At 38.3% G+C, this 23,070-nt stretch overlaps 3 protein-coding genes and 2 pseudogenes across 3 annotated transcripts; 4 read left to right on the top strand and 1 right to left on the bottom strand.

Annotated features, from left to right (window-relative positions):
• The first annotated feature begins 596 nt into the window (after positions 1–596).
• LOC117633139 (probable mannitol dehydrogenase) lies at positions 597–2,377 on the top strand. Its single transcript, XM_034366830.1, has 5 exons — positions 597–703; positions 915–1,028; positions 1,341–1,854; positions 1,937–2,090; positions 2,175–2,377. The coding sequence occupies exons 1-5, from the start codon at positions 606–608 to the stop codon at positions 2,375–2,377; spliced, it is 1,083 nt and encodes a 360-aa protein (XP_034222721.1). The 5' UTR covers positions 597–605.
• A 6,002-nt stretch (positions 2,378–8,379) lies between these two features.
• Positions 8,380–9,792, top strand: LOC117630438 (annotated as a pseudogene).
• A 725-nt stretch (positions 9,793–10,517) lies between these two features.
• On the top strand, positions 10,518–12,257 carry LOC117631210 (probable mannitol dehydrogenase). The gene is made up of 5 exons (XM_034364238.1): positions 10,518–10,618; positions 10,819–10,932; positions 11,215–11,728; positions 11,806–11,959; positions 12,052–12,257. Exons 1-5 carry the CDS (start codon positions 10,518–10,520, stop codon positions 12,255–12,257), a joined length of 1,089 nt encoding a protein of 362 aa, XP_034220129.1.
• Positions 12,258–12,563: 306 nt separating this feature from the next.
• LOC117630437 lies at positions 12,564–15,372 on the bottom strand (annotated as a pseudogene).
• Positions 15,373–16,366: 994 nt separating this feature from the next.
• Positions 16,367–20,531, top strand: LOC117630435 (probable mannitol dehydrogenase). The gene is made up of 2 exons (XM_034363158.1): positions 16,367–16,431; positions 20,030–20,531. Exons 1-2 carry the CDS (start codon positions 16,367–16,369, stop codon positions 20,529–20,531), a joined length of 567 nt encoding a protein of 188 aa, XP_034219049.1.
• Positions 20,532–23,070: the final 2,539 nt, after the last annotated feature.

Below are 23,070 nucleotides of genomic sequence, written 5' to 3'. Positions count from 1 at the left end.
TTTGCACACCTCAGGATTGATAACTCATATCAATCCTGCTTCAAAGGTTGATCATTATTTATTGCAAAAAATTCGAATTAGCTTGTTTAACATTCTCCAGGCATATATATAGATATCCTACAGGTATTTTCAAAGTATATTTTAGAAATAATAATAGGTGGAAAGACAGGATTGTGTTGTTTCAAATTGATATGATAAGTGAGAAAATACGATGGGTGAGAAAATAAAATGAAAATAAAAAGAGCAGCATTTATTTTAGAAAAAGAAATTAATAAATGGCAAAATTCCATTTATTTTTAGAACGAGCACCTCATTTTGAAGGAGTCAAGCTTTTTATAAAGAATACAAGAGATTTTAAAGGCACTGCGAAGACTACCGTGTACGTTTGCAAGAAAATTTTCTGGTCAGCAAAGAAAAATTCCCTCTCTGCCCTTTGCTCACCCGATGCGTCAGCTCAGTACCAAACCTGTTGCCACATCATCTTTACATATACATGCATGAAGTCTCATAGTGCCACTTGTAAATTGCTACTTTCACAATCTGTCCCTCACACAAACTCTCACTCTGCTATCAGTCGATTTGTATTTGAAGTTTGAAGAGAAAAAATGGTGAAATCTCAAGAGCATGAACACCCCAAGAAGGCATTTGGATGGGCTGCTAGAGACTCATCTGGTGTTCTCGCTCCCTTTAATTTCTCAAGAAGGTACATACATTATTAACTCTACTACTAGATCCGATTATTGTTTCTTTGATTTACATTTTCACTTCATCTTGGATTTGTCTGCTTTTTTTATGATTAAGTACACAAGTTTCTGGTTTCTTGTTTTCTTTTTTTATGATTTAGTTGGTAGTTCTTGCTTTCCAGGATCTCAGTTTTAGATTTGTTGTCTAAAATTGAACTGATTTGGTTGTAGAGAAACAGGAGAGAAAGATGTGGCATTCAAAGTGTTATACTGTGGTATATGCCATACTGATCTTCACATGGTTAAGAATGACTGGGGTTTTTCCACCTATCCTCTGGTTCCCGGGTATGTAGTCATATGCCATCCATTATACTAAACATATACAAACTTTTAACAAAAAATTACATTCATTTTCTATCAATTTTAACAATGTTATACTTAGAGAAATTCTTTTGGTCCGGCATCGGCCACCCACACAACCAAGCGAGGCCCATGGCCACTCTCGGGTGGGACAGGGAATGTTTGGTTGTGATAGAATGACATACTGGCAGCTGCCGGGACTGAGATGATTTCTCCTTGAATTGGACTAATGCTATGAATTAAGTTCTTGATTAACTTAACTAATGAAATGCATGCACACTCAATTGGGCAATGTAGGCATGAGATTGTTGGTGTAGTGACAGAGGTAGGGAGCAAAGTAGAAAAATTCAAAGTTGGGGACAAGGTAGGAGTTGGGTGCGTGGTAGGATCCTGCCAATCTTGTGATAACTGTGCAAACAATCTTGAGAATTACTGCCCCAAATATATACTCACCTACGGTGCCAAGTACCATGACGGAACCATCACATATGGAGGTTACTCTGACTTCATGGTGGCCGATGAGCACTTCGTAATTCGTGTTCCGGACAACCTTCCTCTTGATGGTGCTGCCCCTCTTCTATGCGCAGGAATCACAACCTACAGCGCATTGAGATATTATGGTCTTGACAAACCCGGTATGCATGTGGGTGTGGTTGGTCTAGGTGGTCTTGGACATGTGGCAGTGAAGTTTGCCAAGGCTCTGGGGGTTAGGGTTACAGTAATAAGTACCTCCCCTAATAAGAAGAAGGAAGCTATTGAACATCTTCGTGCCGATTCGTTTTTAGTCAGCCGTGATCAAGATCAGATGCAGGTGATTACTTCAACAAGTAGCAATGATCATGAATTTAACTAGATTATGATCTAATTAATCTTTTGTCCTGCTAATTTGGTAGGCAGCCGTGGGCACAATGGATGGCATTATCGATACGGTTTCAGCAGTCCACCCACTCTTGCCTTTAATTGCTTTGTTGAAGTCTAATGGAAAGCTTGTTATGGTTGGTGCACCAGAGAAACCCCTTGAGCTTCCAGTTTTTCCTTTGCTAATGGGTAAGCCTATGACATAACTCACTTCTTTCATGGGGTTGCATTGGATGATGGTTTATTCAAGTACTTACTTTGGAAATGTTACAGGAAGAAAGATGGTTGCTGGTAGTAATATCGGAGGCATGAAGGAGACACAAGAGATGATTGATTTTGCAGCCAAGCACAACATAACAGCCCAAGTTGAGGTTATCCCAATTGATTATTTGAACACTGCCATGGAGCGCCTTGCCAAAACAGATGTCAAATACCGATTTGTCATCGACGTTGGGAACACATTGAAGTCTAGTTAACTTTTGCATCCCGGTCTACATCAATGGATGAACAGGCAATCAAGTCTCTACTTAAATTTTGCATCTCGGTCTAAATCAATGGATGAACTGGCAAACGAAATTGAGTTTGATTTTGTGGTCTCAATTTTTGTTGTGTTTTGTGTAAACTTTTCTTGGTACTATCAGCACAATATGATAGGATGGATCTTATTTAAAAGAATAAATGGAAAAGTTTGCTGATTTGGGATTGGGAATCAAGTTTCAGGTGAGGATTTGGTTTGGTTTGTTCCAATCAAGGATTCCAGTTCCACCAATTCAATAGTTTGAAAAACAATCACATATCAACCATGTTTGGAATGCTCAAATTCACATATGTGCGGCCTGCAATGGGAGATAATATATTGGTTATGCGCATCCGTAGATGTCTTTTGTGAGAGGATAATATTGATAACTGATCTCGTTTACAGATCTTGTTTACAATTTCAAATATTAATATAGGTTGAATTTTAAGCATTTTTTATATCTAATTTCTTTATGAGAATTGACTTTGCTCACTGTATGTTTGCAATGGTTGTGTTTATTGTTTTGCATCTTATTCTATTGTTTGCAAGAATCCTTTTTGGGGCTATGTTCTTTATCTCTCTATTGGAGTGTAAATAACAGTTTAACTAAAAATATCTCAAATTAGCCAATTTTTTCTACGAATATATAATTCTTACACAAATAACCTAAAATCTGAATGCTTCCAATTATCAAATCAGAGATTTTGAAGAGCCAATTGTTTGTTGATCCACCTGAGGCACAAGTAACGAGGAGCATTGAAATTGGTACTTAGGTGACGAGGGGTAAACTTAAAAGATATTCAACCAAGAACGCAACAAATTTCACACACTTTAGACTTTGACCAAATACTCTTATGACTAGTCAACTGTCATATATGAATTATACCAAATAATAACATACACAGAGCATACCAAGATATACCTGCAAGCCTAGAGAATTACTAGTGACAACCTAGGCACTCAGAAGGACCCGTCAATCTAGGCATCCCCTGTGCTAGCAACAACTATGGTGAAAGTGTGTGAAGACAACATAGTCAAGCAAACACCAAACAGCAAATAATGATGACTAGTCAACTACAAGGATACAAACCCAGAATTCATACGATGATTAGTCAACCACTAAGAACACAAACCCAGAATTCATATGATGACTAGTCAACCACAATTCATACAATGACTAGTCAGCCACCAAGAACACAAACCCAGAATTCATATGATGCCTAGTCAGCCACCAAGAACACAAACCCAGAATTCATATGATGACTAGTCAACCACCAAGAACACAAACCCAGAAAAATTACAGAGATGCAAACAGAAATTGTTCACCCAGAAACCCACAATTGGGAAAAATTGGGGGTCATCAACTGACCAGGCAATCCACTAAGTAGAAAAAAATTCTTACAAAGGAACACAAGCAAGCTCAAGAAAAACCTAGATTTATTTAGGAAGATGAGCTATACCTCCTTTGTGCAATCTTCTTCTCCAACTTAGCAAAGCTTGAAGCTCAGTTCTTCATGGCAATGGCAGCTCCTTCTCTAGCTTATTCATCCCATGGCACCAGCTTGCAAGCTCTAACTCAAACAGAAACCAAAATTTGGATTCAAATTAGAATGACCAATTTCTTCAAGAAACCATACTCTTGAAGAAATCAATCTTGAATCTGACCTAGATATAAATGAGATAGTGTTTTAAGTAGCTAGATGTAGATTAGTATTTCAAATGCAGTTTTTCAAAAAGAAATCAATCTCGAAAAACTCATAGATGAAAATATTGTTCTCTCTTGAGGAAGAAGAATGGAAAGATGGCAAGCCAACCTTTCCTAAAAATCCACACCAAAGAGACGGCGGAAAATGTTTGGACAAGACCAACAAGTTCAAAAGAACATGAAATTTTGTTGATCACCCAAGATTCAAAGCACTGTGAGAAAGATGATTGAATGACATGCATGCAATGACCACATTTAAAAATAATAAAACAAATGAATCCTAATAAAACAAAAGAACAAGGTGCAAATGCATGACAATGTATCTAGACTCCATGAAGCACACACAAACAAGAGAATGGTCTAGATACATAAAATAAAGAAACTAGTCACCAACATGAGGAAGAACATGGTCTTCCTTCTTGATCCAAACTTGCTTCACTTTTAAGACTTTATGAGGCAAAGAGATCACCTTAGGAATTTTGACAACTTTATAAAGAAGATCATTCACTTGAGTTTGAAGTGAGTCATCATTTACTTTCTTGCAATGAACAAAAAACTTTTTCTCAAAATTCCTAAGCTCAAAACACTTTGGTCTTATGTGTCCTAATGTGCCACAATGATGGCAAGTAAGAATGAACCTTTTTGGTTTTGGGAAACCAAATTTTGCAAGTGAAGAATGTTTATCCCTTTTACAAAGAACAGATTTTGCAAGCTCACATGTTTTATAAGAGATGAAACATGGTTCTTAAAGCCATTTGCATTGGTTGCTCTAGACACATTCCTTAGAGCATTACACCTAGGTCGAATGTGACCTTTCACACCACAATGGTGACAAGTAGGAATGAATCTTTGAGTCCTAGTTGGCTCTAAAACATCAAACTTTGTATTTGACTCCTTGACAAATGTGGTCAAAGGAGGAGGAACACATAAACTAGAACAACCATAACCAAAACCGGTTTTGTCTCCATGAACCTTACCCATATTCAACATTTTATCTACTTTTTTAGCCCCTATGGTAAGCTTGATCACTGTGTCATTTGCCTCATTTATCTGAGTCAACCAGTTCTTGTTGGAGGCTTGGAAAATCAAGTTGTTTTCCTTGAGCACATTCACTTGGTTTGAAATGTCATTTTTAATGACAATCAATGAATCCCTTTCACTCTCCAAGGTCTTAACATTTTCACTCAATTCATTATTTGCTTCTTTAAAAGTGCAATTAAGAATTTCCAGGTTCTTTACCTTCCCTTCAAGTAAGAGATTTCTTTCCTTAAGCTTGGAAGTTTCAGTAAAAAGGACATCATACTTTTCACACATACCCAAGTATGACTGGTCATCCTATTCCTTGTATGACTGGTCATCATGATCCCTGTATGACTGGTCATCTTGCCTATCATCTCCAGACACAGATTCATTTCTTGAATCAGATTTTCCTTCCTTAACTACATGAACTCTAGCAAGGCTAGAGTTATGAACAGAACCAACAAGGGCAAAATTATTTGCCTCTTCATAAGATGAAGTGATATAGTTATTGGAATCATCACTATCATTATCACTCCATTGTGCACTAATTGACTCTTATCTCCCATTAGACTCTATCATGTGGTTATTTGCACATTTCACATCAATGTAATCGGCACCACCACATATATAGCACTTTACAAGATCCTTCAAACTTTTGTTCTCCCTAAAGCCATAAGAGTCCAAAAAATTCATCTCCTTCAAAACATTTTCTTGAGACACACGAGTAGACGAACTAGGAAGATTCTGACAATTCCTAGTGACTTTGGTTTTATCTTTGACAACCCTTCTATAATTCTTAACAAACAAGGCAAGCTCATCATGAATGCAAGGAGAAATTTGATCCATTTTTATGTTTGCACACCTAATACCAACTAGCACCCAAAGGATCTCTCTATTTATGTTAAGAGCTGGTGCTCTGATACCAATTGAAATTGGTACTTAGGTGACGAGGGGTAAATTTAAAAGATATTCAACCAAGAACGCAACAAACTTCACACACTCTAGACCTTGACCAAATACTCTTATGACTAGTCAACTGTCAGATATGAATTATACCAAATAATAACATACACAGAGCATACCAAGATGTACCTGCAAGCCTAGAGAATTACTAGTGACAACCTAGGCACTCAGAAGGACCCATCAATCTAGGCATCCCCTGTGCTAGCAACAACTATGGTGAAAGTGTGTGAAGACAACATAATCAAGCAAACACCAAACAGCAAATAATGATGACTAGTCAACTACAAGGATACAAACCCAGAATTCATACGATGACTAGTCAACCACTAAGAACACAAACCCAGAATTCATATGATGACTAGTCAACCACAATTCATACGATGACTAGTCAACCATCAAGAACACAAACCCAGAATTCATATGATGACTAGTCAACCACAATTCATACGACGACTAGTCAACCACCAAGAACACAAACCCATAATTCATATGATGACTAGTCAACCACCAAGAACACAAACCCAGAAAAATTACAGAGATGCAAACAGAAATTGTTCACCTAGAAACCCACCATTGGGAAAAACTGGGGGTCATCAACCGACCAGGCAATCCATTAAGTAAAAAAAGATTCTTACAAAGGAACACAAGCAAGCTCAAGAAAAACCTAGATCTATTTAGGAAGATGAGCTATACCTCATTTGTGCAATCTTCTTCTCCAACTTAGCAAAGCTTGAAGCTCAGTTCTTCATGGCAATGGCAGCTCCTTCTCCAGCTCATTCATCTCATGGCACCAGCTTGCAAGCTCTAACTCAAACAAAACCAAAATTTGGATTCAAATGAGAATGACCAATTTCTTCAAGAAACCATACTCTTGAAGAAATCAATCTTGAATCTGACCTAGATATAAATGAGAGAGTGTTTTAAGTAGCTAGATGCAGATTAGTATTTCACATGCAGTTTCTCAAAAAGAAATCAATTTGGAAAAACTCATAGATGAAAATATTGTTCCCTCTTGAGGAAGAAGAACGGAAAGATGGCAAGCCAACCTTTAATAAAAATCCACACCAAAGAGACGGCTTCCCAAAGAGGAATTCCTTAGCCTTTACAGACAAAAATTCCCTTAGGTCAGAATCACATGTGGGAACAGAGAGAGAAAAGAGAATAGGACAAAAAAGTTGGTTATCCAGCTGGAAATCCTACAGAGCAAGGATGACTAGTCATACAAGAAACAGATGACTAGTCATCATTTTATGAAAACAGTTTAATGCAATGTTATGCAATGCACAATTTACCTTTGCCAATTTGCTTGAACCTCCATAGGATAGTTGTTAGTTAAGAACACCTAAAGAAGCTATTCTCAATCTAAACTTGAGCTTGATAAATAACAATAGAAATCCTATTACAAAGATGTCAAGGGAAGCCAAAAGAAAAAAAATAAAATGCATACATTAACAAGCATACCTGAGGCAGTAGTAATGAGGAGCATATATTAACGGGGAGCATGGTTTGGCACCTTAAAATTAAGGAGGAACTCCTCTTTAGGATTAATGGAATTTTAACACTTACTAAATTTCAAAAGAAAAAAATTAAAGGAATTCAAAAGCTAAAAACAGCTAAAAGAATTTGACAAATGTGAGAACCCTATTTATTTTGAGGAGGAGTTCCTCCTTGAAATGGGTACTCAGGTGACAAGGGGTAAATTTAAATGCTATTCAGAAAGATAGTAATATTCACACGGTTTAAAACTTAACCAAATATAATTATGACTAGTCAACAACTAGTCATGAATTTGCTGACGTCAACATTACGCCACTTGCTCAGGCAATAGCACAGGCTGAATTTACCTGTGGGCTTGCCCGGGTTAATGGGCCCCATACCTTGCCCGAGCTTGTCCTTACACGCTGGCGCTGTCACGCGGGCCTAAGCCCTCTCCTGTCCAGGCTTCCCCTTGCCGCTGGAAGTGCTCTAACGTGGTATTCTCTACTCACAATCATTCTGACATGGCTATCAACAACAGCTTTCTCTTTCATGGAAATTTCTGATAATTTCCTGTTGCCATTGTTGTTTTTCACCAAAAATGCGTCAACTCAGCAGCATGCACCAAACCCTGCTGCCGCATCCTCTCTACACAGACAGCGCATAAACTCCCTCATACTGCCACTTGGGAATACTGCTGCTTCTCAGACTGTCACTCGGTCACTACATCCATTATATATACTGATTAACACTAACATATAGTCGGTGTGTGGTTTAAGTGTAAGAGGAAAAAAAATATGGCCAAGTCTCAAGAGCAGCAACACCCCATAAAGGCCTTTGGATGGGCAGCCAGAGATTCATCTAGTGTTCTCTCTCCCTTCAATTTCTCAAGAAGGTTATATTCTCCTTCAAATCTTGTTTCATTTTATTTACATTTTCATTTCAATCTTGGATATATTGGTTTTTTGTTTTTTATTTGGAATGGGAGATTACTACCTATCCCCTAGTTCCCGGGTACGTACACACTTTGCTACATATTCTGCACATGGTTATGCTAATCAACTTTGATATCTGATTATGCTAGCCATGTAATTAATCAAATGTTAACTCAATTTAAATGGGAAATCAGGCATGAGATTGTTGGAGTAGTGACAGAGGTAGGAAGTAGAGTGCAAAAATACGAAGTTGGAGACAAGGTAGGTGTTGGGTGCCTGGTGGGATCTTGCCAATCTTGTGATAAGTGTGCAAACAATCTTGAGAACTACTGCCCCAGACTTATACTCACCTATGGTGCCGAGTATCACGACGGAATTCCACCACGTATGGAGGTTACTCCGACATCATGGTGGCCGATGAGCACTTCGTGATTCGTATTCCGGATAACCTGCCTCTTGAGGGTGCTGCTCCTCTCCTTTGTGCCGGGATTACAACCTACAGCCCGTTGAGATATTATGGCCTCGACAAACCCGGCATGCATGTCGGTGTGGTTGGCCTTGGTGGTCTAGGCCATGTGGCAGTGAAATTTGCCAAGGCTATGGGGGTTAGGGTTACAGCGATTAGTACCTCCCCTAGTAAGAAGGAGGAAGCTATTAAACGTCTCAAAGCCGATTCGTTTTTGGTCAACCGCAAACAAGATCAGATGCTGGTATTGTCAAGTTGCATTAATGACTTTCATTTATGTATATAGGAGGATGATCTAATATTTTGTCACCTTAATTTTGTAGGCAGCCATGGGCACAATGGATGGTATAATCGACACAGTTTCCGCAGTTCACCCTATCTTGCCTTCGATTCGTTTGTTGAAGACTAACGGAAAACTTGTGGTGCTTGGTGCACCAGAGAAGCCCCATGAGCTTCCTGTTTTTCCTTTGCTAATGGGTAAGGCGCATATAAATGGCGTAACTCACTTCAAAGTTCAAACATTGGATTGGACAAAAGAAAGCTATAATTTTGATTGAGAGAATTTGATGAGTGTGTATTAACATTATTTTTCAATTATAGGAAGAAAGATGGTAGGTGGTAGCAACATTGGAGGTGTCAAGGAGACACAAGAGATGATTGATTTTGCAGCCAAGCACAACATAACAGCCGAGGTTGAGGTTATACCTATTGACTATGTGAGCACTGCTATGGAGCGCCTCGCGAAAGCGGACGTCAGATACCGATTTGTTATCGACGTTGGAAATACATTGAAGCCTCCTGCCTTTTAAGTTGTGCATCATGCAATCGAAATTAAAAGTTCGATTTTGTGGTCTTAACTGTTGTTTGTGGCTGTTGTGTAAACATATCAGACTGTCTGTCAGCACATGTGATAGAATGGATCTTAAATAAAATGGAATGGTGTGTGTATCTTGGAATCAAATTTTCGGGTGAGGTACGATTGATTTTTTGAAGAGATGATCGTTAAATGATGATTCATGATTTTTAAAAGGTGATTTATTAGATGAACAGATCTTATTAGGACTTTTCAATAATGAACATTCATTTTATCATTCAAAACTATTTATCATGGCAACAACATGATCGACGACGATTGACAACAAGAGCATATGTATTTTATGGTTTACGCAGCTTCTAACACAAGGGAGAAGAAAATTGGAAGGAAACTCACATTTGCCTCGCCACAATGGTTTTGACGAGTAAAATTTGTCTTGTTAAAAAGAAGTTGCAAAAACCATTAAAATATGTCTTCTTAAATTTGGTGAGGAGTTTTTCTTCTGGTCTAATTAATCTCTTGACTTATCATCCTTAGCTCACCCAATGCGTCATGAAGCAGTTTACTTTGGACGAGTCCCTATCAAATTGAGGTAGATAGGACCCACATCCTCTCTCCTTATATATATATATATATGAACAACATCGCAATTGCTACTTTCACAATCTCTTCTCTACCCACCTCAGACTCTCATCTATATTATATTGTAAGAGGGAGATAATGGAAATGGTATCTCCAGAGCATGAACACCCAAATAAGGCCTTTGCATGGGCTGCCACAAATTCTTCTGGCGTTCTCTCTCCCTTCAAAATCTCAAGAAGGTTGTTATATATTCTATATCTTCTCGCCTGTTATTTATTTGCCGCTTTCTTTTCACTCTAGGAATACCAGTCTTTCTTTGGTTTCTTCAATAATTAAAACAAAATATTATATTGAACACGTATAAGCTCCATGCTTTATTTTGAGTTTGGTACAATCTTTCCTTCCAATGAACTCAGTTTTTGAAGGGATTTGGTTGCAGGAAAACGGGAGAGAAAGACGTGGCTTTAAGAGTTTTGTACTGTGGGATATGCCATTCGGACCTTCACAAGGTCAAAAATGAATGGGGGACCACTAGCTATCCTATTGTTCCTGGGTACGTATACAAAGTCTCACAAATATACAAATTTTATTTTTTGGGAATCTCGATAAACGACGTGGGAGTGAGGTCCAACCTCTTCTGACACTGAAAGAAGAAATATCATTAGATTAAGAGTTAATTAGTTTCATCTCATGTTAATATCCATCTAATTAATGGTTTGAATGTCAACAGCACAACATTTTTTACCATTATTTTTATGTTATTGAACTTAGTATGTGGAATTCATTGTGATGTCCATTTAACTAACCAAATGTGTAACTGATTGATTGAATTCAGGTATGAGGTTGTTGGTGTAGTGACAGAGCTAGGAAGCAAAGTAGAAAAATTCAAAGTTGGAGACAAGGTAGGTGTTGGATGCATGGTGGGATCTTGCCAATCTTGTGATAGTTGTGCCAATAATTTCGAGAATTACTGCCCCGAACTGATACTCACCTATGGTGAAAAGTACCACGACAGAACCACAACATATGGAGGCTACTCCGACTTCATGGTGGTCGATGAGCACTTCATAGTTCGTATTCCGGACAACCTTCCCCTTGACGGTGCTGCTCCTCTCTTCTGTGCCGGGATTACAACTTATAGCCCCTTGAGATATTTTGAACTAGACAAACCCGGAATGCATGTGGGTGTGGTTGGCCTAGGTGGAGTAGGGCACTTGGGGGTGAAGTTTGCCAAGGCCATGGGGGTGAAGGTTACAGTGATCAGCACCTCCCCTAATAAGGAGAAGGAAGCAATTGAACATCTTCATGCCGATTCGTTTATAGTTATCCATGATCAAGATCAGATGCAGGTGATTGTTTGAACAAGTTGCCATGGTGATGATGACTTGATTTCAGCAGATTGATTTAGTTGTTTGGTAATTTGTAGGCTGCCATGGGAACAATGGATGGTATCATTGATACGGTTTTTGCCGCCCATCCTCTTTTGCCTTTAATTGGTTTGTTAAAGTCCAATGGAAAGCTTGTGATGGTTACTGCACCAGAGAAAAATATTCAGATTCCAGCTTTTTCTTTGCTCATGGGTAAGCATCTATCTTGACTCCGAATGACAAGTTGACTGCCTTTTACTTGTTGATATTTTTTGTCTTACCCTTTGCACATGGTGCAATTACAGGCAGGAAGATGGTAGCTGGGAGTCGGATTGGAGGTATGAAGGAAACACAAGAGATGGTTGATTTTGCAGTCAAGCACAACATTACAGCTGACATTGAGGTTATCCCGGTTGATTATTTGAACACTGCCATGGAACGTCTTGCCAAATCCGATGTCAAATATCGATTTGTAATCGATATTGGAAACACACTAAAGTCTACATCTTAATTTTGAGAGAGAGTGAGAGAGAGAGAGAGAGAGAGAGAGAGAGAGAGAGAGAGAGAGAGAGAGATGTAAATAATGCATAACGGCGGTGTATTAAATTAGAGAAAAGCAAACACCTTGTTTTCGTAATTTTATTTGGGAAATAAAAACTTCCTATATTCTAATTGTTCCTACTGCTTCATCAAACATCTTGTAGAAACACACAGAGAGTTATATGCAATCATGGCTGATGGATGATTCCTAGATTTAACTTTAACAATCTAATTTCTTATCGATGACATTTCTAAAATGAATGTCATAAGTTGAGAGCTAAAAATCAAGCGTCCCAGTTTTAGAGGACACAGAACAACTACTAGAAGTGCCATACGAATTTCCACTTGAACCATCGATAGGGACTTGGTTTAGACATTCTAAAACCATAAACCTCCGCTTTTTCAAATTTATTGAGAAGGTTGTTGACTCAAGAATCACATGAACCTGATGACGCATTAGAAATTATGAATAACAATCAACCAAAAGTTCATAGTAATGGAAATGTTAGCAGAAAAAGCTATAGTACCAAAGGTGTTCTAAGGATGACTGAGTGAAAAGGTGGGTCATGCAGGTGCATGTTTACACATTCATGGCAAGTTCACATGCTAACTTCATCCAACGAAAAAAGAGAGACGGAAAATTTGATTCATATGGGTGAAGTACAGTTTTACATTACCTGTGTATTAATACGTGCAACTTTGTGCACATTGAGAAGGCCAACCATGTTACCGTTAAGGAGCTTTTCCAATTCCTTGTCCTCGTCTGAATGAATGTTTCTTTACAGATTATTATTGTCAAAATATTCGATAGCACAAAAACAAATGTTAAAGCTGATATTAACCTGGAATTGCTTTGACCAGAAGCAATGAAATGAGAAGTCATTCAGAGCCCTAACAACAAAACTGAAGCAAAGGAAACAAGAAGCAGTTGTGACTTAGAGGCTAAATCAAATACAAAGTTGAAGACCAAATAACAATTTCCACTAACCATGTTGCAACAGAAGAAATGCTGTCATCAGTTCTGTATTTTCAGCCAAAAGAAGGAGATAATGTATGATCAAACTTTAAAAGAGAAAAAGAGACGAAAAGGAAGAAAAAATTGAAAACAAACCATATGACCGTGGCCACCAAAAATACCTTATGGATTATTAGTTTCATTACACGCCAAGTAGTGGAGTCTTAATGACAACTCTTGAGGACTCAAATTCAGATTTTCTTAAAATATACAAGAACCATTAAAAAAACAAAAAAGAATTACAACATCCGGCGGCAATCTCATTTGATTTTTTAAGATCAAAGAGGTTATAAACAGTTCTTAGAAATAAAAGGTTAAATGTAATTGTTTCATTTCCTCGCACAAGCTGCAAAAATGAATACTAAAGACATTCAATTTCATGAAATCTGTACTGGTCCCACCATAAAATACACGCACACACGCATAAACATGACATAGAGTCACTGAAAATTCGTCTCCACAATGAACAAAGCTAGTTTGACATTGTGAAAAACCAATTGGCATGCATATAATTTTACTAACCAGATATGTCACATCCTATAAGTATATCTCTAGGCAGGAAAACATAAGACAACAGTAGCATACCTTGGAAATTGAGATTAAAATGTGGCGCAATGGTCATGAAGGGCAACAAGATTTGGAGACTCTTGAATGCTAAACCAATCAATACACGTCCTGCTTAGAAATTACCTCTCCAAGGGCTTCCCAAAATCAAATTCGTTGCAGAACTCATGTTTTCTATTTGGACAACGACAACATAACAAACCGCTCTTGAAATCTAAACTAGTTATGAGCGAAGGAGGCATATCTCATACTAAATAAAATAAGGACAAACTTGCCACCTTGACTATCAAAACTCTGCTGATTTTCCCAAAAATACTTCTTATATTGCCAAGCTATTCTCAACCCTTTCTCCTGAAAATTAATAAAAGAAATTATAAATTTCCTAATGTTCACCCTACAAACAGAATTATTGAACAAATACATGGAGAGAAGAATGGAAGAAGAGAACAACCTGATCAGGATCTCGATGACTAGACTTATCATCTTTGGGTAAAGCTGGACAAGGCAAAGTACCGAGAAACTGTCTTGGGTCCTTGGATGGGCTTGCACAGAGAAGGGGTTGGTTGTGAACGAGTCCTTGAGACATAAAATTTCTAATCAAAAGCATATGATGAGATACTTCTGCATCTTCCATCACCGTGACTAGGCTTCCTAGGGAAAGCCCACCACCTAAAATCTCTACAAACCAAAGACAACCTTATAAAACTTCTACAAATAAAAATAAATAAATAAATAAAAAGGTACAATAATTTTAAAAAAACAAAATCCAATTTAATCACCTCAGCTTGGTTTAACTATTGCCGATAAACTATTAGTGATAGAAGATTACTGTCAAGTTCCAGTATCCCAGATGAAATGTGTAAAGATATCAATTGTCCTAGTGCTGCCACGTGTAAGAAGATTGAAGAATAAAGCTGTTGAGATATTGTTAGACCTGTTAGGCAGTTTAGGAAAACTGTTAGTATTGATAAGAGAAGGTTACAGATGTTAGAGAGGTTAGAAAACACGTGAACAAGGCTTTAACTCAGCTGATATAAAGTCTGTAGTTGTGCTCAATTGAACTTAATGAGAAATACAACAAGTCTCTTCTCTATCTCTGAAATTCTCTCTGCTCTCTCTGCTTTACTTCTTTTCTCTCTGCTCTACATTTCTTTTCAATCTGCCTATGCCATTAGGACCACGCTTGAGTCCAGGGATTTGAGGTGAGTTTGCAGCTACAAAGTTGGGAGAGAAGCAACTTGTCCGAATCTTGGTCGCAGACATGGCTGCAGAAAACACCCTCTACCAATCTCAATCAGAGCACCTAAATAACAGGGGAATGAAGATTATGAAATGTAATAATTAACTTTAACCAATATCTAAAGGAACAAAATGTTTCATGTTAATCCTACAGACAAGGACTTACAACCACACAGACGCAGAGTCCATTTTCAACAAGAATGCTGCTGCTTTTACCCTTGATAACTCAGAGCATTTATCGTATCCAGGGATTAGGATTTGATTACTTTCAAAAGGGTTTTTTTTTTATAAAAAGGAATTCTATTTTCCAATATACCGTACTTCCATTCAATTATATCATGCATGCATGTATCCTAGTGTTGTTATAGAAGTTCTTTTCATCGAACAGTTGGTGTGCATTGTAACCACACGACAATTTTCACACAGAACTAGCAAGAGTAAGTCATAATAACAACTGAAATACAAATGCATAGATACATATATGAATAAACAATGAAAGAAGCATTAAGAATATACATAAGTGAATCATAAACAGGCTTCAAACCCATAGTTTTGGTTTATTATAATTGGTTTTCTAAATTTTGCTTTAGTTTCTTTCTGTGGAACCAAACGGAAAATTAGTTAATTGTGGTAGTAGCAGCTTTAAATTAGGAGGCTCACCCAACCTCTCTTCTGTTCCGTGGCACTTTGCGACAAAATAAAACAGCACGCAAAACGCAGCGTCTTGGACTGGCATCTTCCATATGGGCTGCTTTTGACAAATGAAACAAACCAAATTGTAGAAGCATCTGGACCTAGTAGCAATTTGCATTAAACTTAAGTGGTTTTTATTTTATTTTAAATACAAGCGCTAGACTATTCTGAAATAAAGTTGAGTGCAAAGGAATAGGTTTACTGCATTCGTCAATTGGCCTAACCCACGTTTACTGAAACTTACAAGCTAACTATAAACCATCTCACCTTGATTTTAACATATTGCACTTGTTATTATTATTTTAACAAACAAAAAAAAAAACTGAAAAATTTGTATCAGAATTTGGCCAATTATTGCCGACGGTTTGGTAAAAGAGTCCATTTTGACCTAATCTTTGTACTAGTTCTTAGCTCAAAAAATAATATGATTTCATTGAAGACGTATCGATCTTTCATACTGTAAATATATGCATGTCATCATCTCAAAAAAAAAAAACAACTTGATATCTTCGGAGAATTGGAGCTAGGGACAATGTCTAAAGCAGCAGCTGAAGCAAAACAACCTGTCAATGCCTACGGATGGGCTGCTAGAGATTCCTCAGGAGTTCTCTCCCCCCTTTAACTTCAGTAGGAGGTAATAAATTCAACCTCTTCGTTTTTTTTTTTGACATTCGACTGCATAAGATAAAACCAATTGCTAATAAATGGAGAGGCTCAAAATCTTTTAAACTATGTATTGTGCATGACTTGTAATTTCTAATATATGGGGATCGTTGCATGATTTTGTGTACAAGGCTAACGGCGATAATGATATCACCATAAAGATACTCTACTCTTGCAATTTTCCATGGAGACACTCATCTAGTCAAGAATAGAGTATGGCCGACCCTCTATCCTACTGTCCCCGGGTAAAAATTATAGACAAGGTTGGTGAAATTTATTAACTATCGAGATAAGAACTTTTGACTTGCAATGTCCCTAAAGTATAAGTTATGCTACTTACCTTTTTCTATGGCAATTTACCTTTGTTGAGGCCCAAAAAATCCAAGGCTAGACCTAAATATATTCCCGGCCTAATGCGATACCTTACTGAGAAGAAATCTGATTTGGGCTCGCGAAAGTTTCGTCATACACTCTGGCACGAGTCACGATCGACGTGCCACACCAAGCAAATATGTAACTTGTCACGCTAAGAGTTGTAGCAAGCCTATAAAATGCACTGGCTTTATGAACCCATGCTAATTATCCCGCCAAGCGCCGTTTTGACTTGACCATAGCCATTTACAATACGATGAAATTCGAGCATGAGCACACCAATCAACATGTCATGCGAAGCAAAAAAAACCCTTTATTTTACACTTAGCCACGCTACAAACTTAAGTGGACCCTAAGCCACGCAAATGCTCGGGGCTTGCTAAGTGGGTTGTGGTATGGATGGTAATGAGTATTCATGAGGCCCATTGATGAGCCAAGAAATGGAAGTTTTGGACTGCTTGGGAGCCCCAAAACTCGAGCTCATTTCTTGAGCCCAAATATGTGGGTAAGCATAAAAGACACAAAAAGGTAGTCCATTACTTTAGAAAATTGGTTCATCACCTTAATAAAAATTGTCCATCACTTTAAGAAGTTGGCACATTCCCTTAGTAGACTAACCCATCACCCTAGGAAGGCCCAAATGACCAAGAAAATATCTGAAAGTCTCCAGCACGTGGCTGGAGACCAAAACCACGACAAAGTCCAAGGGTTGCCCATGTATGTAGACTGCTAGGAGACTCCAACACGTGGCCAAAGCAAACCTCAAGGTAGATCATTCAAAAAAACCAAAGGATATTAGCGCGTGCAGGTTGTTAGGAGAAAAAGCACCATTTAGACCAACGCCCTTACCCATTTTATTTCTCCTACTAGCTCTTGCCATGAAATATGGGAGGAAAGAAGGTGAGGTAGTAGCTAAAGATAGGAGATAGCCACTGGAACAGCTGCAGGAAGGCTCTAGATGTAAGATCCCACATCAAACAAGGGAGAGGGGGTGATGTGCCTTATATGTGCACACCCGCATCCATCTAGCATGAGGCCTTTTGGGAGCTCACTGGCTTCGGAGTCGTAGGAACTCCGAAGTTAAGCGAGTTGGGGGCTAGAGCAATCCCAGGATGGGTGACCCACTGGGAAGTTGCTCGTGAGTTCCCAGAAACAAAACCGTGAGGGCAGAGAGGGGGGCCCAAAGCGGACAATATCGTGCTACGGCGGAGTTGATCCCGGGATGTGATAATTTGGTATCAGAGCCACTCTGCCGTGTGGTGCGAGTGTGCCGACGGGGACGTCGGGCCCTTAAGGGGGTGGATTGTAAGATCCCACATCAAACAACGGAGAGGGGGTGATGTGCCTTATATGTGAACACCCGCATCCATCTAGCACGAGGCCTTGTAGGAGCTCACTGGCTTCGGGGTCGTAGGAACTCCGAAGTTAAGCGAGTTGGGGGCTAGAGCAATCCCAGGACGGGTGACCCACTGGGAAGTTGCTCGTGAGCTCCCAGAAACAAAACCGTGCGGGCAGAGAGGGGGCCCAAAGCGGACAATATCGTGCTACGGCGGAGTTGATCCCAGGATGTGACACTAGAGCTCCCAAAAATCTTGTCTCTGTGTGTTTGGACTGAGAAGGATTTCACAAAAATGAGGATGAATCGAAGGAGGAGAAGAGAAAGGGAAGAGAAGACTTGGCAGATTGAGGAAGAACCAGCTAGGGTTTCTTGGGATGAAGGAGCTTCCAGCCCCTATAAAAAAGGGCATCTCCTACCTATCATCACACATGTAACATCTCACATCGACCAACGGAGAGGGGCTAATGTGCCTTATATGTACATGCTCACCTCCATCTAGCACGAGGCCTTTTGGGAGCTCACTGGCTTCGGAGTCATGGGAACTCTGAAGTTAAGTGAGTTGGGGCTAGAGCAATCCCAGGATAGGTGACCCACTGGGAAGTTGCCCGTGAGTTCCCAGAAACAAAACCATGAGGGCAGAGAGGGTGGCCTAAAACGGACAATATCGTGCTCTGGCAGAGCCGATCTCAAGATGTGACAATTAACGGGGGTGGATTGTAAAATCCCACATCAACCAACGGAGAGGAGGTGATGTGCCTTATATGTAAATGCGCACCTCCATCTAGCACGAGGCCTTTTGGGAGCTCACTAGCTTCGGAGTCATGGGAACTCCGAAGTTAAGCGAGTTAGGGCTAGAGCAATCCCAGGATGGGTAACCCACTAGGAAGTTGCCCGTGAGTTCCCAGAAACAAAACCGCGAGGATAGAGAGGGTGGCCCAAAACGGACAATATCATTCTCCAGCAAAGTTAATCTCAATATGTGACAATTAAGAGGGGTGGATTGTAACATCCCACATCAACCAACGGAGATGGGGTGATGTGCCTTATATGTAAATGTCCACCTCCATCTAGCACGAGGCCTTTTGGGAGCTCATTGGCTTCGGAGTCATGGGAACTCCGAAGTTAAGCGAGTTGGGGCTAGAGCAATCCCAGGATGGGTGACCCACTAGGAAGTTGCCCATGAGTTCCCAAAAACTAACCATGAGGGTAGAGAGGGTGGCCCAAAACGGACAATATAGTTCTTCGGCAGAGCTGATCTCGGGATGTGATAATTAAGGGGGGTGGATTGTAACATCCCACATCAACCAACGGAGAGGGGGTGATGTGCTTTGTATGTAAATGCCCACCTCCATCTAGCACGAGGCCTTTTAGGAGCTCACTAGCTTCGGAGTCATGGGAACTCCGAAGTTAAGCGAGTTGGGGCTAGAGTAATTTCAAGATGGGTGATCCACTGAGAAGTTGCTCGTGAGTTCCCAGAAACAAAACCGTGAGTGCAGAGAGGGTGGCTCAAAGCGGACAATATCGTGCTACGACGGAGCCGACCCCGGGATGTGACAACACACATCCAGAGAGAGCAAGCATCACCTCTCATCCTTGAACTCAGACACAAGGGCAGATCCATCTATTTGCTCTTTACAACAACCCAGGCCCATTCATAGTTGCCAAAAAGAAAAAGCCCCTACAACCTTTTATTATTATTTACTCTTTGAACCCAAAAAAAATTACATTGCAAATTTATTGGAATGATATATCAATCAATACTAAAGATTGTAAATTTATTGAAATGATATATCAATCAATACTAAAGACTTTGTATTATTAAATAAATTTATCACATTTTGTTTGATAACTTTTGCAGGCATGAGATTGTGGGTCAAGTGACAAGCATTGGGCATAATGTCACAAAATTTAGAGTTGGAGATATAGCCGGAGTAGGGTGCATAATAGGTTCGTGTGGCCCATGCGATAACTGTAAACAAGACTTAGAAAATTACTGCCCCAAAATGTTATGGACCTTCAATGGACATCATGAAGATGGGACAAGAGCCTTTGGTGGGTATTCAGATAACATGGTTGTCGAAGAGCGCTATGCAATCCTAATCCCAAATGGTTTTGCATTAGCTGGTACTGCCCCATTGTTGTGTGCCGGGATCACCGCATATAGCCCCCTGAAATATTTTGGACTCTCAAAGCTTGACAGACACTTGGGCGTGGCCGAGTTTGGTGGCGTTGGTCACATGGCTGTGAAGTTTGCCAAAGCTTTTGGAGCGAAGGTCACTGTGATAAGTTCCTCTCCAAGTAAGAAGAAAGAAGCAGTGGAAAGGCTTGGTGCTGATTCTTTTTTGGTCAGTCATAATTAGGAGCAACTAGAGGTAATTATTAAGTATTAACTTTTCATTTTACTGTCATCATCGGGTAATTATAGTCACGTGGTATAAACACAATACAAGCTATAACCACAACTAATTTTTCTAATTATGAAAACGTTGCATTATAGCTTCGTTATCAATACAAGCAAAAACATCTCAAAAAAAGTTCAACAATAATACACACCGACACAAAAGAATTATATATATATATATATATATATATAGTCCCCTTCTTTTGAGGGACACTTTATAAGGTTCCCTACGAAATTTTTTTCAATGATCCAAACCACCTAATCAATCTAATTCTTGGATTTTCATATATTAAATTATGGATTTTAATCTCAAAGACAATGCCTCAGTGTAGCAAGGTTGTATGGCGGCCTACCCTCCAGAATACAACAACTTATGACCCTCATATGCATACACTCGCAATGCACTTAAATCGAATAAACAACTCAAATCTTTCTCTTGATAAAAGAAAACAAATTGGAGAAAGGTGCCAATGTTGCTCCAACGTTTTTCTCATACTCTAAAATAAGGCTTTTTATAGTTGGTTGCTTCTCAAAGGCATTAAACCAATTGTAATAAAGAACATTAAAAGTTCTGCCCATTTTTCAGAAATTAATAGCTATAAAAATTTTAAGTTAGTTGGCAAAACCAATATAGCAAATGCAAAATAGAAATTGGTCAACCAAAACTGACACAAGTAATTTTTGGACTCAAATATTTAAAGGCCAACGGTATGGAAATGATATTAAAAGCAATTATAAGACCACAGCAATAACACGAAATTAAAACCCAATCAAATAGATATTAACACTTATATAATATAATAAATTCATAACTGTATAATTCATATATATAATAAATACATAAAATAATTTCAGTTTTAAATAGATAAACAAACCAAACAATTTGGGAAATTAAATTTAACATAATTAAGTAATAAAATTTCTTTTTGTATTTTGAAATACTCGCAAAAATTCCTAGAAGAAGAACAAAAAATAACAAGCAACAGAGCAAGAAAATTACAGAACACATAAATACAACCAAACTAGAGCCAATCCAATCCTCACTTAGATGCGAAACACATAAATTCTTAAAATTTCAATTTTCAATAATCCCAAACAACTATTTATCAATATTGCAAATTGAGATTTGAAAAAGCTTGTTCAATGGTTGAAATTATAGTTGGTTGTTTGGGATTTGAAAAAGCTAGACGGCAGCATCATCCTCTTTGGTACCACATATCTATTAGAAGAAGAGCTGGAAAAGATATAATTTCTGCTTGATTTTGGTACTATTTTCTTTTTCTACTTTTTATATAAGAAACGGAAACGTTATTGTGAAGCAAATTACAAGAACAAAAATGATCCTATCCTAAGGGGAAGTATCATACTACCAGGAATAACTAGCATGCATCTTGAAAGGAAAGATAATTGATTTTGAAATAATAATAAAAACCCTATAAAAGAAAGAAAGTATGCGTTTCATTTCCTAGTTTTGCAGCCGACGTGATTGAAGACTAGGCTTAATTCTCAAAAGTCAACTCAGCTATATATATTTGTAGCATTTATAACCACGTAATTAAGGTCAATTAATTCCCTAAAAATACCATATATATTTTGAACGTAATTATATATTTATGACTATATATTTTGACTCTCTATATAAATCGCACATCGTCTCAACTTTTTAGCAGAACAAGTGAAGTGAATTCTAGAAAAAAAACGATGGCCAAGTTTACAATCCCTTGTTTCGTCCTTATTTTGGTGCTCTTGTCAACCACCGATGGTTTGTTTCAATGATCTTCAATCATATATATTTTATTCTTTTCCTATTAGTTAGGCTTTTCAATTAAGTATTTACAATCTCCTATATATATGGTCAAACAGATGTCCATGCATGCAAGCTATTAGGGTTTTTTATTATTTCTTTTTCTTTTTTGGTTGATCATATCAGTGTATGAGTCGATAGAAAACTCATATTGGATTAATTTTAATTACTATTAATCTAAGAATTTAGGGTTTATTCAAGTGCATAAACCTATGTTTACACTTGTTTTTTCCGTAAATATTTTGTAATATAATTTTATATATTGCACAAGTCCATGTTACAATTTTATTTTTTTTATTTTTGATTCATGTCGCGCTAAGATTATAATTTTTTTGAAGAATTAATTAATAGTGTTTTTATTTTATTTTTTTTATTTTCAGTTTGGAAGATAGCAACTGTTGAAGGTTCCAAGTGTTGTACTGATCATCCTGAACTTGGAAAGTGTGTCCCTGGTGCGGATGACAACCCAAACGGTGGAAAGTGCTGGAAATTTTGCACTTCAGGTTGTGAGAAAGGAGGCATCTGCAAACTATTTGGCGACCATCATCATTGCCATTGCTTATGTTGATTTTCTTTCAACCCTATTCCATAATATTATTTAATTAACATTTTTATCTAAGATCCTTAAGTTGGCTGGATAGGGGTGCTCATCCCCCACTAGCCTGGATCGTCATCTCCCCCCTACCTAGCCTAG

Source organism: Prunus dulcis, chromosome 6 (assembly GCF_902201215.1).
Source record: "Prunus dulcis chromosome 6, ALMONDv2, whole genome shotgun sequence".
NCBI classification, from domain to species: domain Eukaryota; kingdom Viridiplantae; phylum Streptophyta; class Magnoliopsida; order Rosales; family Rosaceae; genus Prunus; species Prunus dulcis.
The sequence above is the reverse complement of the archived record's forward strand: the minus strand, read 5'-3'. Positions and strand labels throughout refer to the sequence as shown.

Coding starts and splice junctions, on each gene's coding strand:
- LOC117631210 (XM_034364238.1), top strand. CDS start 10,518: ATGGAAATGGTATCTCCAGAGCATGAACACCCAAATAAGGCCTTTGCA. Junction 10,619..10,818: donor CCCTTCAAAATCTCAAGAAG/GTTGTTATATAT, acceptor ATTTGGTTGCAG/GAAAACGGGAGAGAAAGACG. Junction 11,729..11,805: donor ATGATCAAGATCAGATGCAG/GTGATTGTTTGA, acceptor GGTAATTTGTAG/GCTGCCATGGGAACAATGGA.
- LOC117633139 (XM_034366830.1), top strand. CDS start 606: ATGGTGAAATCTCAAGAGCATGAACACCCCAAGAAGGCATTTGGATGG. Junction 704..914: donor CCCTTTAATTTCTCAAGAAG/GTACATACATTA, acceptor ATTTGGTTGTAG/AGAAACAGGAGAGAAAGATG. Junction 1,855..1,936: donor GTGATCAAGATCAGATGCAG/GTGATTACTTCA, acceptor CTAATTTGGTAG/GCAGCCGTGGGCACAATGGA.
- LOC117630435 (XM_034363158.1), top strand. CDS start 16,367: ATGCCTACGGATGGGCTGCTAGAGATTCCTCAGGAGTTCTCTCCCCCC. Junction 16,432..20,029: donor CCCTTTAACTTCAGTAGGAG/GTAATAAATTCA, acceptor TAACTTTTGCAG/GCATGAGATTGTGGGTCAAG.